An 18305-nucleotide genomic window follows, 5' to 3' on the forward strand; every position below is an offset into this window, starting at 1 on the left:
GTTAACCGATCTCTTTTGTATTTTTCTTTCACAACAAATACACCTTTCAGCAAAACAATAACAATGCATCAGAGCATAAATATTACCCAAGAAACTTAAAAGAAACTTGCAAGAATTTGAGCACAAAAGACAGCCACTGTTTACCGTTATGTTATACCCGTTCCTCAAACTGCCAATGCAGCCGCGATTAAGGAATTTGATGAGGTCGTCTTCAGAGGTGCTGTGCAATGGTTTTGACATGTGGACACATTGAACGCACAAGAAAGAAATTTAAAACTTATAATAGACAATCAGACGTCGATGAATGACTGTTATTTTGATCCATTTGCCACGAAAATGCAAAAGCGATCATACAATGTGTCACACAATGACAGTCATGTTGGGGACATTGTCATATAAAGGCAAACTGATTTAGTGTCAGATTTTCTGTGTGTCTTTTGCCCGCGTACCTTTTAGGATTTTGAATGGACGCAAAACAAAGAATTTACTTACTTTGGACCTACTGTATGGTCCCTGTATATCAGAGGCCAGGTCGAGTGTACATCCGGCTGGCTGAAGAAACGCAGCTATCTGTGGCGCATGCGCATGGCGGGGTTGTCTGCGTCTATGCGCTTCATCAAAAGGTCAACCCCGCAGCGAGGTTGACCCTACTAATGACCCTTATAGAAGTAGTCTACCCCGACACAGATAGCTGCGATTCCACAACTAAGGGGTGGCCCATTTGATTTCGTTGGGGGGGGGGGCTGGAGGATTTTTGAAAAATATTGTTGCCGGCCAAATGCTAGGAAAAATTGTCTCTGCAGAAGGGAAGTAAAAATAATTGCTTCTAGGAAGGCTGCCAAAAAACGTTTGCTGTGATGCATCCTTGTATTGTAGACCAGCTGTGGTCTATCGAGCCGCCGTCTCGCCTACAGCGCCACTTTTGGACAAGAATCTTTGAAAACAGAATTATATTGTCTTTGAAGCTGCCGCCTTGGTTGGCATGTTAAATGGCTATCTATAGAAGTGGTGTCTAGGAATAAAATGTTGACTAAAATGATAAAAATGCCAAAAAATGTATGATACTGATATTTGTACTATAATGTTTAAATCTCATGACAAGAATACCCAATAAAACCAGATTTCAAAGAAAGCGCATGAGCAGATTTTGAGAAGATTTTTTATTTTAACCAAAATGACCAATTTTGCCATGATTTAAACAAACCTTAAAGAGGACATCTCTGTCCTCCTCTAAGCCAATTTTCAAAGCGACCAGACAAGCGGCTGTTCTTAAAGAAAACTAAAGAAAATGACAAATAAATAATGAAAAATAGACATTTCAAGGCATCAGATCAAAAGTAAGCAATACATAATATGCCATTCACATTGCTAAAAAATACAAGGCTTTAATTTGTCCTAGCTTGGTACGTGACCGACCTAAAATACAGGTGTGATAATTTATTTTTTTTTTTGGAAAAATATTGCCTTGACTTTACTGGTAAAAATTACTTTGAAGCAACCTCTCAGAAAAATGCTGCCAGGGTGGGTAAAAATTGTCGCCATACTCATTTTCTCCAGCCCCCCCCCCCGAAATCAAATGGGCCACCCCTAATATCCGGCATGAATAAGGTTCCGGACGGCATCGACCGACCGCGGTAAAGAACACATCGTCGATTGGCAGAGTCAAGCGAAGCCAGTACACGTGAAGGACGTCCAATGGCGATTTTGTCACTGGAGAATAATATCCTTACTGCTCTGTGGACACCATTGCGCTTGTGCTTGTCTCATTGACATGGAGAATAGCGACCTTGGTCAGAAAACGGCTATACTATGACAATTTGCTGCGATCATTTCCTCATGCGCCCCACAGACACTGGCTATATGGTCACCCAACAATGGTCAGTACGGTTTCATTTATTTGAAAGTTGTAAAAACGCTACAGCCACTGTCCGTATGCTTGAGACGTCATCACCCTAACCTCGTGTTATCCCGGATGGAAGAGTTCCATGTCCTCTCCGCTGATCCCATTACCCTTTCAACGAACAAATATGTGTAGCATGATGCAAAGGCGATGGTGCCAGATGGATTTGTTCGGCAACTGTTTTGAAAGTGTATTGATTAGGCACATTGCCACAATTATGGTCCGACACATGTTTGTTCACTATAGGTATACATACAGGTCATTTAATAATTTCAACAGCCCCGAAACGAATAACGCTAACACATCTCCAAGTATGTCAAATTGTCACGAATAATGTTTGATGTGCATTTCAAAGTGTTTCATGTGACCTTTATCACTCAAAACCGTTCATCTACATGTATATACGACATCATGGTTAAACTTTTTTAAATGTACACTCAATTGACCCTTTACCTTTTGTATGACAGATAACATGTTGACCTAAGTCGGTCACTTGATCCATTAAGGGGGTGGATTGTTTATGAGCTTTATCTGGAATCAAATTTTTCAAATCGTAAATAATGTCAACTGAAAACAAAGGACAATATATCAACTTGTACATACTCGCTATCAAGAACTTATGCGAGAACCGGGTGGAGGAGTGTAACCTTTAGGGCAAAGATCCTGCGGCCACGGAGCAAGTTGATATTGACTGTTTTCGTGATTTTAAGCCTTTAAGATATGATTAGGTAAGCACGAGCATGTGAACGACAAAACCGCGAGTCTCTGTAAAAAGGTGAAAGTCAGGTGGGAAGCGCATCACTCCAGAATACATAATTAAGAATCTTGGACAAGAATGACAACGCATGGAGAGAGGAAGGGTCATATTTCATTTTGCGTTACAAATGCGTTATCGTCAGTTCCTTTCATATGTATCTATTTTGTAGACATACTCTGGGCATTTTTTACAAAAAATGCCCGATAGGTGTTCCTATATGTAACGAAGAAAGATGGATAAAAGGGTGTGAAACGAAAAAAAAACAACCGCAGAAATGAGTAAAACATGTCGTTTTATCATGGTTTATAGTGGTGATTATTCAGATTGATTACAGAAAAAAGATGCTGCATCTGACTTTCATTTGAACGGGCAATTTTTTGACTTCTTGCATTTGACAAGACATGATACTAACTTACCAGTTTCCTTAGACGTTTCTGCACTTTCAAAGAAAATACGACGTCATTGTACTTATAGCCAGTCGGGTTTGCAACAACCCGTATCATGTTTTATGATGTAGATACATACATAAGCCTAGTTATCCCCATATTCCACATTGGTGGATGTGAGACTACTACTAGAATACTCTCAACGTAAACAAACAAAATCAGCTTTTTATAACTGATTTCCAAATTCCAGAGTGGCAAAAGTGGGAGGTAAATGAAGCAGGGTTTCTCTGGACTGCACGATTGCGCAAATTGCGCTTTCCGAGCCATCGTCTGCCCTGAAAAAGTTACCGACAGCGCGGAAATCGCGCATATAAAACTGTAAGCAAAGACGTCCACATTACTGATATATGAGGGTGACCCAAGCGAGTGTAGCGAAGTGTGTGTATCAATGATGGAATGCGGGAAAATTCCAGCTTTAGCATTGTGTAGGCACGCGTATCGTAATGCAACACAATCGTTTGATCGACGCACGGGGATCGATCGGTGCATATTTTTATTAGGTGCAGCAAACTGAGCAATTCATCCAAAACGCTATTCCAGGAGCAATTTTTGAGGGTAGGGAAAATTTTAATTTTGCTCGGGCAGGGGACGGGTGACAGGGGAGCAAATTTTAGTTTTTTTGTCGGGCAGGGCAGATATCGGTTGATTGTCCTGGGGACAGGGCTTGGCGAAAAACTTTTTGAGGGGATTTGTTTCCAGGGCAGGGGAAATTGGCAAGTTTTTTTCCACAACAGGGCAGGGGAGCTTCAAAAATTCCAGTGGGGAGGGGAAACAGGCAAAAATAAGTGGGGAGTGGGTAAAAATGAAGTTTGAGTGCGGGAGGGTAAGTCGAAAAATTTTCTGTGGGAGGGCAAATTATGAACAGCTAATTAATTACCCTCTTGACTTAAAATTAGTCAGTTCACATTACTTGTCATACACAAAATAATCTTATCACAGTAAGGACTTTTTTAAAAGTGCATTGTTCGTTGGCTGCAACTGCTTTATGGCCGGGGAAACTTGTGGGTGACAAATCGACAGAAGATATAGAGAGAAGCAGAGCACACACAAGTTGACAAACATTATGATGTCGAGTACGGGTGCTGTATGCGACATAGACGATGCAACTGAACTGGGTGAAGATCGTGATGATATCGGGGAAGCGCTTCCTGGGAGGGCAAAATCAACATCAAAAGTGAATATGTCAAAACTGCCCCTTACTTTTGATGAATGGGCATTGCCCCTTTCAATAAACATACAGAGAAAATACTGATGAAGGACAGGGAAATACGAGGTATTAGAATACATGAAAATAAAAGAACTTTTTTGTACTCGAATATTTTTTGAATTTGTGTTTTTTTCGGCGTTGATTTACGATGAATAGTTTAATGTCTTCGGCACTGACATTTTAATCCGTGCCGCTACTCCGTTGCCGACATTTTGTTTTCTACCTGAGAGTTAAAAGATCTTCTGCCGATACCCACCAACAACATGATAGGCGTAGACTATCACCCAAGACAGTGTACTGTAAACCCTGCAGCAGCCGGGTTGCAAGTTCAACAGGATCAACGCTGCCGCGGCAGTCAACGAGTAGAAGCGACGAGCGTTCGTCATTTCTGACATTAACGACGATACTTCCCGGATTTGAGACATATGAAAAGAAATGCCGTTTCATTCTCTTATAGCTAAGATAATTCACAATATTTTAAGTATATATTTAAACATACTGCATTGTGCATGCATATTTAGCATAGCATTTCCTGATTTGTACCTTGTTGTTGAACTTCCGTCGTCCGAGCTTCGACTTATCCCAGACACTTTTACCGATTTTTGATTTCGAGCAGAACACTTCATCATAATATTAAAACGAGCTCTTTCTTCGTAAAATATTAAGCATACAATTGATAACATATAGTTGATAAGTTGATAATTTGGAAATTTCGTGCAAAGTTTGTAAAACAGAGTTCTTTGAATGATATTCGAATATTGACAAAATAGCAACCCTTTCCTGTGGCCGCTAGACTTGCTTCAAGTCTATGGGCATACAAATACCAAAACAGATTATTGGAGGAATAAATTTCAGCACACTGCAGCGTTAGTGGTAGGCTGTTTCATAGACAGAGGGGTGAACGCATTGGCCAGAACAGTAAATGCTACCGAGAAAAGCCAAGCAACACGGTCCAGTATAGGTACTGTAGCTGTGGTTGAGTGTAATATGTCGCGACGTCCCGCGTCCAGACACGTCCAATCATCTCATGAATGAATTTCCACTCATATTTATGTAATATCACTTACAAAGTAACTACATGTACCTTGCTTAAAAATCTCAGTCTTCCGAATGTAAGTTTTATTCGTACAGAAAAACCAAATGAGAGATAGTATCATCCATAAGAGCAGCTTATGTGTGTGCCACAGCAACATTCGTTCGGAAGACGGAGTAATCATATATAATTATTTTATCTTACTCTATATAAGAATGTCGGTAACGAGGAGGGCATACAGTTACGACAAGGACTTACACACAAGCACAGTCACTACTACGTCCAGTGCTTCCCTGCGAGGTCAGCTCTTAACGTTGTCCACCCTGACACCATCAAGACAATCGCGTCAACTGCAGGTAAGTGTCGGCGATGAACATAAATCATTGCTTTTGCATATGAGTGCGGTTATTCGATCAAGTAACTTTGGTCACATTGAAACTTTGTGGGCTGCAAAATGTACGCAAAAACGTATGGACATACGACACTGTAGGTCATTAATGTAAACTTGCACCGACAGTAAAATCCCCCCAACCATGTACATGATTACATCTTCAAATGAGTTCAGTAATATTTGCATGGCATGCTCATCATGAATGAATGTGCTGCTTGGTTGACTTGCAGAGCCGAAAAATCCGTCTGCATTTGCTGTGATAAGAGAATGGATCGGCGACGGGCTTCTTGCATCGACGGGCGCGAAATGGAAGAGAAATCGGCGATTGCTCACTCCGGTATTTCATTTTGATATGCTGACGCCATATGTGAAAGTCTACAACCAATGTGTCCATATAATGTTGGTAAGAGCATTTTGCGTAACTACACCCATTGCCGTAACTGTCTAAAACATACACCTTTTTAAAGGTTTATTTGTACAAATAGAAATAAACCACCTGTGGCTTGTTCAATATGCCATGCAGAGATCGGTTACTGATACATGACCATATGGTAACATTGTGAATAATCCTACTTGGTTAAAACCTTATACACCGTTATAGCAGTACTTAATATCACCATTATATAATGATTAAGTAGAAATGGCGATATACATTTCATAGAAAGAACGAGACCTTAATTTTTTGTCTTGTTTCCAATCACGTCCTTATTCAGTTTTCGTTACGTTTACCTGCCATTTGTCAAATTTGGCAAAGTTATTAAAGAAGTGCCAAATTAATCACTTTTAGTCAGTTTCTCTCTCCGTCATTCGTCACATTGCCATCAACATATTCGGGAACTGCTTCGCGTTAACACATGGCAGCTGTCATATCTACGCTTTCCCTCCAAATAACTTATCACAGTTAAACAAATGGCGATGCTGTAAGTGGCATCCAAGAAATAGTTTGCAGCATGCCAGTCATGTATATGCAATATTATGGTGATATGTAGCTATATGACTTGTTTATTGATTGCAAAGGATTTCTGAATAAAAATAGAGTGATCGTTCTTCTTGTGCGTTCGTTGAATCTTCGCTAATACCACGGCCTCGAAGACGCAAAATTACCCAGTTCTTTGTGTTACACGATAACGGTTTACATGATTCTATATATACCATGTTTTCAAGGATATTTTTCCAAATAAAAATAATTACCCTTCAGGAGAACTGTTAAAATCTTATTTTATGTTCACTAGATATGTAATCACGTCGCTTATTCTCAACTTTTTTTATAGAACAAATGGAAAGATTGTAACGAGACTGAAGCTATTGAAGTGTTTGAAAACATCAGCCTCCTGACCCTGGATGTTATACTAAAGTGTTTATTCAGCATGGAAAGCAACTGCCAACTTCAAGGGTATTTGGTTCTTGTGTTCAATTCGCAACTGACAATGGAATAAGCCCCGTTACAGTTCCGAGCACCAGTGTTCTATACCCATGATGCCTTTCGAAACTAGCGGCTTCGAGGGTACCACTTTGCGCGTATCGCCTATTCTTTAACACAGGTCTGCTATAACAAGAATCATTTTTGCTTGTTATCCGACTTATTCTGTCGAAAAAAGTAAGCTAATTATTCATTTTGTATATGTCAATCTATCTGAAAGCTGTTGAATATAACAGTTCGCCAATTATTTACTGTTTTATGGAAATCTGGAGGAAATTTGTGTCGTTCTAATTTATTTACACATACGAATGTTGATCACAATAATCGGCTGTTGCTTTTGACAAGAGATTTCATGGAAAAGTATACAATTACTGCCGTCAAATTGAATGTAGAGACTGCACTGAACATGTAAAGATTACGTACAAAAAGTAATGGTGATTTTAATATCTGCAGACGAAATCTACTGAACAAAATTTTTAACTAGGAGACAAATGGGAACCCCCTCTCATGTAAACAAACAAGTAAAACTTGATACGGACACAGCGGCATCATTGGACCGGAGAATAGAACACCACCAGTCCGACGTTAGTTGAAGGAGACATGTCCTGAAGGTGTCTCCTGTAAGGTTTTCGTTGCAACCTCACAAATCTAACTTTGCAAAATCAGGAATGCTTGCTACATGCACACTGACTGAGGATGAAAACAAACGTGAATCCCACATTAACATTTTCGAGATTTCCCTAAAATTGATGCGCAATTGGCAAAGTGTTGCAACAGACAGCTATAAATACATCGACATAAAGAATATTACTGCATAGCTGAAGTTTTCTCACAGAATGAGTCTAAAAACACGCGAAAAATGAATCTGGATATAGAAAACCTGTGTTAAAAAATAGGCAATACGCGCAAAGTGGTACGCTAATTTCGCAAAGCATCATGGGTATAGAACGCTAGTCCGCGGAACTGTAAAGGGGCTTATTATTAGGCTACTGACGATTACTAGAATATCAATGGTTGAAATGCGTGTACCAACATAACTGTGAGAAAAAGAGAATCTCATAAGAAAAACCTTTCACAATACTTTATATAAGTTATGGTAATATCACTTAATGGAATCTTCATGCCAAATTTCAAACCAGCATTGGAAGTGGTTATTGTAAAGATATTTTTTTACCCAGAACAACAAAGAACAACAAAGAAATATACAAAAATATTTAAGTACAATTTTCATCTCATTTTGCTACCAAACAATTTCTAATCAATGCAGCGGAAAAAAACTTCACAAAAATACAACATTGAAGATATTTCTCTGAAAATAAACCAAACGACCTAGCAACTGATAGAGCTCCTTTATGTTATGTAGAGAATAACGTTTTGAGACATATGGGGGAAATCTTTGAAGACATTTGAGTGACACTTGGCCAGTATTACTGTCAATTCACTCCTGTACCCGCAAAAATTCATTTTGTTCATGTACGATTTGCATGAGTCATAACCTCACCATCATCCTTTTGGAACATCATTTACTCATAGATGTAATTACTGTCATAATCATTACAATATCAGAACTGTAAAATCAAACAAACCATAAAAATGATGAAAGAAAGCCTTCCCTTTCATTTTCTTTATTTTCAGAGAAGAGAATGATTACATTATCGGTGTTCGTCGAATAGCCTTGCAGATTCAAATAAGGTTGCGGGACATCTTTGAGTTTCTTTTTGGTAAAACTTACTTTCTCTACCTGTCATCGGATGGACGAAAATGGACGGAAACGTTGGATCTGTTGCATGGGTACTCCCGAGTCTTGATCAATCACAAAAAGAAAATGCGAACGACCAAGCAGATTCCAGGTCATGCAGAATACAGGGACTTCCTTGACACACTCTTGGATGCTAGGGTGGGTTATTAGATCATCTTAGATGTTGTTATTGCACTCCAAGAGATGCATGTCAACATTGAACCTTTGCTATTCAAAATGGTTAAGATTTGGCATTGTCCCTTTGTCCTTTAACGTTTTATTATTGCGCTATTGTTTAAGACAGACTTACATGTAATTGTGGAATTAAGAAAAAAGTATACATAAATGGAATTTTGATACATACTGTTATATTGTAACCTCTACACCCGACGTTATCGTAGGCAATTTTTCAATGATTGGTGTCTCGCTTTGTTGACCTTTCAAAAGTGACACATAATTGCTTAACAGGTACATGTAAGACTGTAGTTGACTTGTACTTGATGCTCGAATCTGTTTGTAGTATGTGTTACCTTAAGGTAGTATGCTCCTCGAAAGTGTAAGACTTAAACGTTTGTTCCAACTTTCCGAAATACAACTTTCAAAGTTTCTCTTTCAAAATCAAGAATAAAAATCGGGGTCACCATGCAAAGTTTGAAACTAGCGAAGCAAATTACCCGACGTTTTTCGATATTTGAAAATCAAAATGGCCGCAATCCTTGCGTTAACTCTATGCCATATGGAAAATAAAATTGTGATGTTCCAAAAACTAAGACGGTAAAAGTGTTTTATTTTTCTCAAAGAGCTTTAAAATGAGCCTCAACATTGGTAGATCTCTAAAGAGTTGTAGAAATTTGAGAGTCCGAATATCTGTACATTAACTAACAATATTCTGAAAGCTATTCAATTCGACTCTCTTAGCTTAAGGTGTGGTGGACATAAAAACTAGTTTATCTGGGGATATTAAGTGCAATGTTTGATCATTACGCTAGGATGAAGATGGTAAAGGTCTTACGGATCAGGAGATACAGGACGAAGTTGATACCTTTATGTTCGAAGGTCATGACACCACTGCCAGTGGAATTTCATGGTTCTTGTACAATCTTGCCAGACATCCAGAGTACCAGCAGAGATGTCGGGAAGAAATTGATGGAATACTGGATAAGAAAGGCAAAGATGAACTTGACTGGTAACTTGACTCTATTTATACTGCATGTTCAATGTAAGATAATGACTCTAGATGGACGACAGTTGTTCATTATTCTTATATCATATACATTTTTTGGGTTTTTTTTATGAAGACCATTTTCATCATCAAACCGGCAAGCAAGCTCGGCAACATTTTTTGTCGTATATGAGTCGAAAGTCCAATGTAATTCAAGATATTTACTTACTTTTTTATTACTTATTTTGAAAATCAACGCTTGACTGTATATTTGAAATAATACCCATTTCGTAGATTTCTGCAAATTTCACTTTAGCTTTACCATGAGCGTCTTTCAAGCAGCTAATTTATCTTTCGTATCTTTGCTATTTACTTCTAGGAACGACATGAACAAGATACCTTACTTAACTATGTGTTTGAAAGAGAGCCTGAGAATTCACTCACCTGTGCCTGTTACATCAAGAAGACTTCGCCATACATACCAATTCTCGGATGGAAAGATTGTACATCCTGGTATTTATTTTGTCTTTTAAATGTCTTGAGACAAACAATTTACGAAATATATGAATGATTAGTTAATATGCGTATGTTCATGATCAGTGACGTCACTCATTGCTTTCGATGTGACTTTCTTCAAAGCATCACCTATAATTGTTCAAAGTCAGTGAGCATTTAAGTATCAAAATATATGTTAAATAAAATGAAGGACTAACATCAGCAGACTCGTCGCGCTAAGGGTAGGCTGCTGAGTAGATCACGGGTGACCGCCTTCCTTGGCCAGCCAGTAACTCAGCTGCCGAGAAAAGCCAGGCGGCTGGAGGCCCGTCTGAGCATCACCCGACAAATCACAAGGGTAGTGTAACACAAACGGGCCCTAATAGTTTACGCACACGTATGCGTTATAGTAAGAGCCATCATGATTTCTAAAGGTGCATCCAGTTTTGGTGAATGTTCGTTTTGACGAGGTCCTTATTATTTTGATAGCATAATCTGTAATGCAATAAAAACTGAAGATTTATTTAAACATAATTTATATTGAAATATTGATGTGACACTGGACTTTTAGTGCACTGTTTATGCAAATATTTATATATTATATCGGTACGTGAAAGTACGGCAATCAGTCGTTCTGATTGAATGTTCATGGAGGCTGGGGTACAATAGTAATAGGCCAGTGCTTAGAAAGACTCGTGAAGATCATTTTTAATAGAAGGAAAACTCTTAATTAAAAGATCTGTGGAAATGGCTAGACAGAAGGGCATTCACCTTCTCCTTAGACATACCAATGCTGACACTTTTTGTGGTTGTGTGGCATGTGTCTATTCCGCTGTCATTGCTCTCTTCTCTCTCTCTCTCTCTCTCTCTCTCTCTCTCTCTCTCTCTCTCTCTCTCTCTCTCTCTCTCTCTCTCTCTCTCTCTCTCTCTCTCTCTCTCTCTCTCTCTCTCTCTCTCGCTCAAAGCTGGGTTCATGGTGCTTTAAGTTCTTTAATGAGAACAGCTAACTTTTAGACCGTTTCCTCTTCTTTGGGTGCTAAAACTATGCAACACAATTTAAAAGCCAGAAACGCAAAAGCTAAAATGGTATAATTTCCTAGCAACAACCTCTTCCGTCTCCTCCACATAGCTCCTTATGGTACTCGCGTATAGCTGCTAAAACTCCACGTCACGCGCACATTGTTTCCTAATATCGTGAATACCACCAACAGTGAGAATGATCGCTCAGTAATACAGCTTTTGGCAATGAATATACACCTGATGTTTTTTGAGGGCAAGCAAGTAACTATACACTCTTTCATGTTTTTTAATTGATTAGTACGTTATGTTATACTATTACAGGTACAATCGTCTTCTTTGCAATTGGCAGTCTTCATCGTAATCCACATGTATGGGAAAACCCGGATGTATACGATCCTATGAGATTTTCAACGGAGAACAGCAAAAACAGGCATTCATATGCATTTATGCCATTCTCTGCCGGTCCTCGGTACGTGTAGTCTATAAATATTTCGTATGAGCTGCCATTTTCATTTATCGTTATCAGTTTTGACATTTACAGGAGATAAAGTCATATGCAGCCTGACGGGTCGTTTAAGTAGTATGCAAACGAGGTATTTGAATTAGCCGACAGATCCTTCACATCGATGACTTAAGACCGCATTGCCTCATGAAAAGAGGCAAATCTTTTCATTTGGTGACCGACTTTTAATTTTGAAATTTTTAATAACCTAGATAATATATTTGTAAGATATTTTTAATCATTGAAAGGTAACTACTGAAAGATGCTCACACCATTAAACTTCCATGAAATAAACCATCACTGTTACTTTTTTCGGTCAGGAATTGTATTGGTCAGAGGTTTGCAATGGACGAGATGAAGGTCGTTGCAGGGATGATTCTCCGTTACTTTGAGTTGTCAGTTGAAGGGTGTACCACGCCAAGACGACAGTTAGGGATGGTTTTGAGAGCAGAAAATGGGATACACATCAAGTTTAAGCCACGGAAACGCGATACCATGCCAAAATCTGACCAGAATGATGCGGAAATGTCGTAAATAGCGGACTCTGTCACTTTGTATTATGCACGGATTCATACAAAGCAGAGAATAAAACGTGTCTGCAGTTTTGGATGTAAACAAATCTCCATTCAGTATACAGCAAGAGATCATATCTTTAAGGTAGTTAGAGCTTCGAAAGTTAAAGACTCTAACCGTTTGCTCAAATTTTCCTTAGCAAACTTTAACCTTTCTCTTTCAAAATCAATAGTAATCAAAGTGAAACTTAATTGCTCATGCGGCAATAGTTGAAAAATACAGTATTTAAGGACGACGTACTGGTTTGAATACTAAAATTTGTCACTATAAAAAGTCACCAAAAGAAAACGATTTGTGTGTTTATGATATAAAACCTAGAGGATGAAAAACAAGTTAAGCATGAGAGTGAAGTTACATGGTCTTGTTGAAAGACCAAAATATTACTCCTAACACTGATCACTGGACAAATGGAGTATAACTCACTTTCTTTTACAACGCTTACTGGGAAGCCTTGCCACTTCGATGCCTGGTATGCATGGTTTTTTTTACACACATACTAAACGTTTTCATATCATTAACAGCAAGGAACCTAATGACTGTCAATAGCCATCTAGTCGTAAAAACATTAATTTGCACCCCAGACTGGTGATGTGTCTCAAGGCTTACATGTCAGATATATTTCGGTGCCGGTTTTCTGTTGTTTATCCTGTCCAAACAATCCAGTCATTAGGTTCCTTTCTGTTAATGATATGAAAACGTTTAGTGTGTGTAAAAACACATGCATACCAGGCATCGAAGTGGCAAAGCTTGTCTGTAAGCGTTGTATTTGAGTATAGAATAAAACAAGTAATCAAAATCGTCAAACAATATACATTTCTCAAGAAATAAATATACAATGACATAGGAAGAACAATCTTGGAAATTTACATACAGTAAAAACTGCAATAGCAGTTGGAGAAATGTAAATTTGGGATGATTGGCAGCAAAGGTTTCTCATTCTATACTTGCATGTTCTCTATTTCAGTTGTTTTCTTTTAAGAGCATCTTTCATAGTCGTTTCTAGGTTTCTATGATCCCAAATGGAGATAAACGCCTCAAGCTATGATTGGTTATAAAGTGTGGTCGATTTCATGATTACTGTTACATCCTGGTTGAAGTATTAATACCAAACACTGTAATTGTTTGTCTTTTAGGTTCAGCCTGCGGAAATATTTTAATACAATAAAATGAATGTTTGCATTCGGTTCATCCTCCATATGATTATGCTTGTGTTCTTTATTGTATATTTACATTGAATTTCACTTAATAAGGTTTTCAATCGTCATGAACCAACCTTTCAGAAATCTGTGAAACGAACAAAGGGAAAATTATATTATCTTTGTTATTTTGATTTGCAGTTTGTATTGAGTCTAAACTTTAAAAAGAATTCACAAATGACACTCCTCATCAACACTAGTGAAGCCTACAGTCAAAAGCTGAGGAATTCATTTAGAATGATATGCTACATTTATAATGTTGCAGTAGACAATTGGGACAGGTTAAGTTGACATAAAATAGTCAAAATTAATAATAAATAATACAATAATTGAATTATTTTAAATGTGAAAAATGGCATAGAAGCAAATATTACTCAAAAAGTATTTATTAACACTTGTGTATGCTATACAGACTTGATGTATAGGATAAAGCCCGAGTACGAGGGCTCTTCTGGTATATAAAGTCCAACCCAACGATAAAATGTCGAGGCCGCAGGCCGAGACATTTTATAGTAGGGTTGGACTTTATATACCAGAAGAGCCCGAGTACGAGGGTTTTATCCGACTTAAAAACTATCGCCCCTATCTGATATATTTTCGTTTTCAATGTGTTTACGTCAACCGTCCCCTTTGTCAATGTAACATGTTTAGGATATGAATTAAAACTTTTATTTGTGAAATAGCCTTCCAATGTAATGGAACATCCTATAAATGCCCTAGGGCACATTATATAAATGCCCTAGGGCACAGCAGATTTTGTGTTGCAGCTGGTTTCCGCTGTGTTACCAAATTTGAATATTAAAATGTACCAGATGTCTACAGAATATGACATGTTCACTTTTGATTGGACAGTACTTTACTACGGCGCTGTCATTCGTTTCTGGAATATGGTGACCAAGGCTTTATGTATAGGATAATGCACGAGTGGAGTGCAATCGTTCAGATATTGAACGGCACGAGGGCCGTAGGCCCGAGTGCCGTTCAATATCTGAACGATTGCACGACACGAGTGTATTATCCGGCTTACAACACGTCAACAACACCTGGTGCAAATATTAACCAATCGGGAACTACGTAGCGCTTGTGAGTAAACTAATTAATGACTTTAACATGCACACATGTATTCGGCTATTTTTATTGGTTGAGAGTTGTCACGTGCTAGCCATGAAGAGACACCTTGGAGATTTCTATACGCCACGTCATTCACTTCACGGCCTTCGAGGTTTCAACATCATGTCAGATAGCGACGACGTCGAGTTATTTATAACGCAAAACACATTCAAAATAGAACCTGACAAGCGGGAAGATGCAAGCGAGGATGACTGGCTTTTCCAGGACTTCGATGAACTTCTTGACGGGAAGAGCTTGCAAGAGTCTGCATTGGCAGAAACTGCAATTCCACCACGTTTGCCAAAGTCCGCCCGCTCGCTTATACCGAGCCGACACTGTCTAATGTACCCAATAGTGTTTCTGATACCTGTCGTTTAAATATAAAAAGTGAAGCTGAAATACAAGCAATGGCACTCGAAAGAATTCCCAAAAATACCCTGTATAAAAACAAATGGGCTGTGAATACCTTCGATTTTGGCAAAGTGAAAGAAATAAGCTGGCACAGAACCAGTCTTTAAATATAAGTGTAATCCAACCACAGTTAGAAGAAATGACCAAAGATGAGCTAAATTACGCGTTGTCGCGTTTTGTTTGTGAAATGAGAAATAAGGATGGGAGTGATTATCCTGGCCAAATAATTTATGAATTAATAATGAGTCTGCAAAATCACTTATCTGTTGAAGGTAAATCCTACCGCTTTTTAAATGATTCGGCCTTTAAACAGCTCCAGGATAGTTTAGACTCTGTTATGAAAACTAGAAGTAGCATGGACATTGGTATACAAAAACGTCAAGCCGAAGTCTTGACACTGGCTGACGAGGAAAATCTCTGGGAACAGAAGTTGATCGGGGACAGTACACCCAAACTTTATTGGATGCCCAAGTAGTCTTCTTTGGCATACATTTTGCCTTGCGAGGGGGCAAGAACACAGAAATTTACGTCCCGGGCAAATAGTAAAAAAGTTTTGCAAATCTGTCGGAAAAAATTATCTTGAGTACACAGAGGACGTGTCGAAAACAAACAGTGGCGGCTTTGCATGTAGGAAAGTGCAGCGAAAGATTACCACGGCATTTGAAAATGCCGACAACAAATAAAGATGCATCGTCCGTTTATACGATTTGTACAACAAACTTTGGTAAGTTCTTGTCCAATGTCATTTATATTCTCAAGTTCCTTAATCAAAAAAGTTAAAATGTAAGAAATTGGCGATCTGTTATCAAACATTGTCGGATTTTCTTGAAATTTGGTAAACATAATGAATTTGTCGATACAAAAAAATCAGCTATTTTTTTCACATGACCAAAACCGGCATTTTCCCGCCAAATTGACATTTGAACATGAAATAAATATTCCAAACTCAAGCCATAATTTTGTCTTCATTTTTGTGATTATTTATAATGTACGGTTTTGGCGGGACAATGGAAATTGTAGATCACGTGACAATGCTATTTTCACAGGTACCATAAAAGATCATCATTATGAACCAAGATGTACACGGTGGCGAAATTTCAAGCCATTTTACACATAACTCATTGAAAATTACTGCAGTTATTGTGTTAATTCATTTTTAATATCGAACAGATCTGGACCAGTGTATTAACTTTAACATGCGCAACTATTGCTGTTTTCGCCATGTAGTAAATAACTGTTTTGTGTAGTCCTCCAGATCGTCCACAAGACGTATACTACTTGCAGCCAGCCAGGAAGATACAGACAAATTGTTGGTATTCCACTACGCCAATTGGAAAAAATACACTTGCAAAAACAGTGGGAGATTGTGCGAGAACGCTGGGCTATCAGGTTTTTACAGCAACCACAGTTTGAGGGCAGCTGCCGCCACACGTCTTTACAGCGATGGAATAGACGAGCAGCTTATTGCTGAAAAAACTGGTCACCGGAGCGCTGCCATCAGGTCCTATAAGGTAAGCTGGTAGCTAGACAAAATTGAATACGAAATGTCAAACCAACATGGAGTCGATAAGCCCGTAAGGCTGATACTGCGCAAGAACCAGTAACATACGACTGCAAAATTAGAGTACAAGACAACCTATAACTACTGCTAATTCAAATTGTATGCCAAACTATTATAATTTAATGTATTCAGTATCACTCAATACAATCGAAAGGCTAAGTATTGTAATATTAGTATATTCCATTAAATGTCTATATTCTTTATACCATTACAGCGTACCAGCATTGAGCAGCAGTTTGAAGTTAGCAAGGTGCTTCAAGGAAACTCGAAAATACCGAAGACCTGTGACTTCAAACACAACAAGCAAACTATGAAGAATGAAGCGTTGAAAGCGAGAGTGGAGAAAATGAAACCATCGACACGAAACACGAAAGTCTACAAAATTACGTACACGTGGAAGCTGTTATCCAGAAAATGGAAGCTTTTCTTTCAAAATGACTAAAAAATGATCGTGTTTAACAGATAAATTACATGTAATAAAGTCGCATGTCATGCACCTGTTACAAAATATTTGTTTACGCGTGCTTTTTAGTGTTTATACCCTGGTGCAGGGCAATATCTAGATAATGCCCCGTCAGGAGCATTATCTAGATATTGCCCTCCCGGGGATAAAATTTGCATAAAATGGATGCTATATTACACAGAATGCCCCTCTTGAACAAAGACAGTTGACGTGTGTAGTATTGTAAGAGTGAATAAAACACTCTGAATTGAGCACTCTGATTGGTCAATCAACAGTAGATAGTTTTTAAGGTGCTAATAAAGTCTGAGATTGACGCAGGTTATTCATCAGTATGATACTTGTTCAATTTAGCTTTGACATTCCAGACGGAAAATTTGTCTGTCCTGGTGTGTATGTCAACTTGTTTGTGTGAAAGATAAGTGACGAAAGCCGTAGAAATTTCACGGTTAGTCAACACACTCTTGTCTGACAGCACTTACATTAGCTTTCGCCTAAAATCAACTGAAAAATTGGAGCTGTGCAATTAGAAGTTATGATAGATACAAAACAGATTGTAGAAAGCAAAACAACAAGAGAGTGAGAAAATACAGGGGGTTAATGACTTTGAGCCATGTCGCTAAGAGTGAAATGTTATTAATTAAATTCTACAATTGGCGCCGCTTACGATATTATATCCGCATAATATGATCTGAAAAACGTAATATGTCACATTACGCAAGCCACGGAAAAAACATTTCCGCAAAGGTACAATAAGGACACGGTACGCGTGGCAAACAAAACATAACCAATTTATAGAGCAAACACACGCACCAACCACAGGGGACAGATGAAAGTCCCCTAGGGTGGGGAGAAGGTTTTTTGTGCAACGGTTTACCTTTTTTATTTTATTCATTTTGACTGTGATATTTCAAATAAAGAGT

General features: G+C 38.4%; 1 protein-coding gene across 1 annotated transcript; it reads left to right on the top strand.

The window, feature by feature from the left end:
• Positions 1 to 1615: 1615 nt before the first annotated feature.
• On the top strand, positions 1616 to 12904 carry LOC139131274 (cytochrome P450 4F5-like). The gene is made up of 9 exons (XM_070697266.1): positions 1616 to 1877; positions 5558 to 5699; positions 5965 to 6137; positions 7006 to 7127; positions 8790 to 9051; positions 9882 to 10078; positions 10434 to 10567; positions 11891 to 12038; positions 12392 to 12904. Exons 1-9 carry the CDS (start codon positions 1875 to 1877, stop codon positions 12603 to 12605), a joined length of 1395 nt encoding a protein of 464 aa, XP_070553367.1. The 5' UTR covers positions 1616 to 1874; the 3' UTR covers positions 12606 to 12904.
• Positions 12905 to 18305: the final 5401 nt, after the last annotated feature.

The sequence above is a fragment of the Ptychodera flava genome, chromosome 4 (genome assembly GCF_041260155.1).
Source record: "Ptychodera flava strain L36383 chromosome 4, AS_Pfla_20210202, whole genome shotgun sequence".
NCBI lineage: Eukaryota > Metazoa > Hemichordata > Enteropneusta > Ptychoderidae > Ptychodera > Ptychodera flava.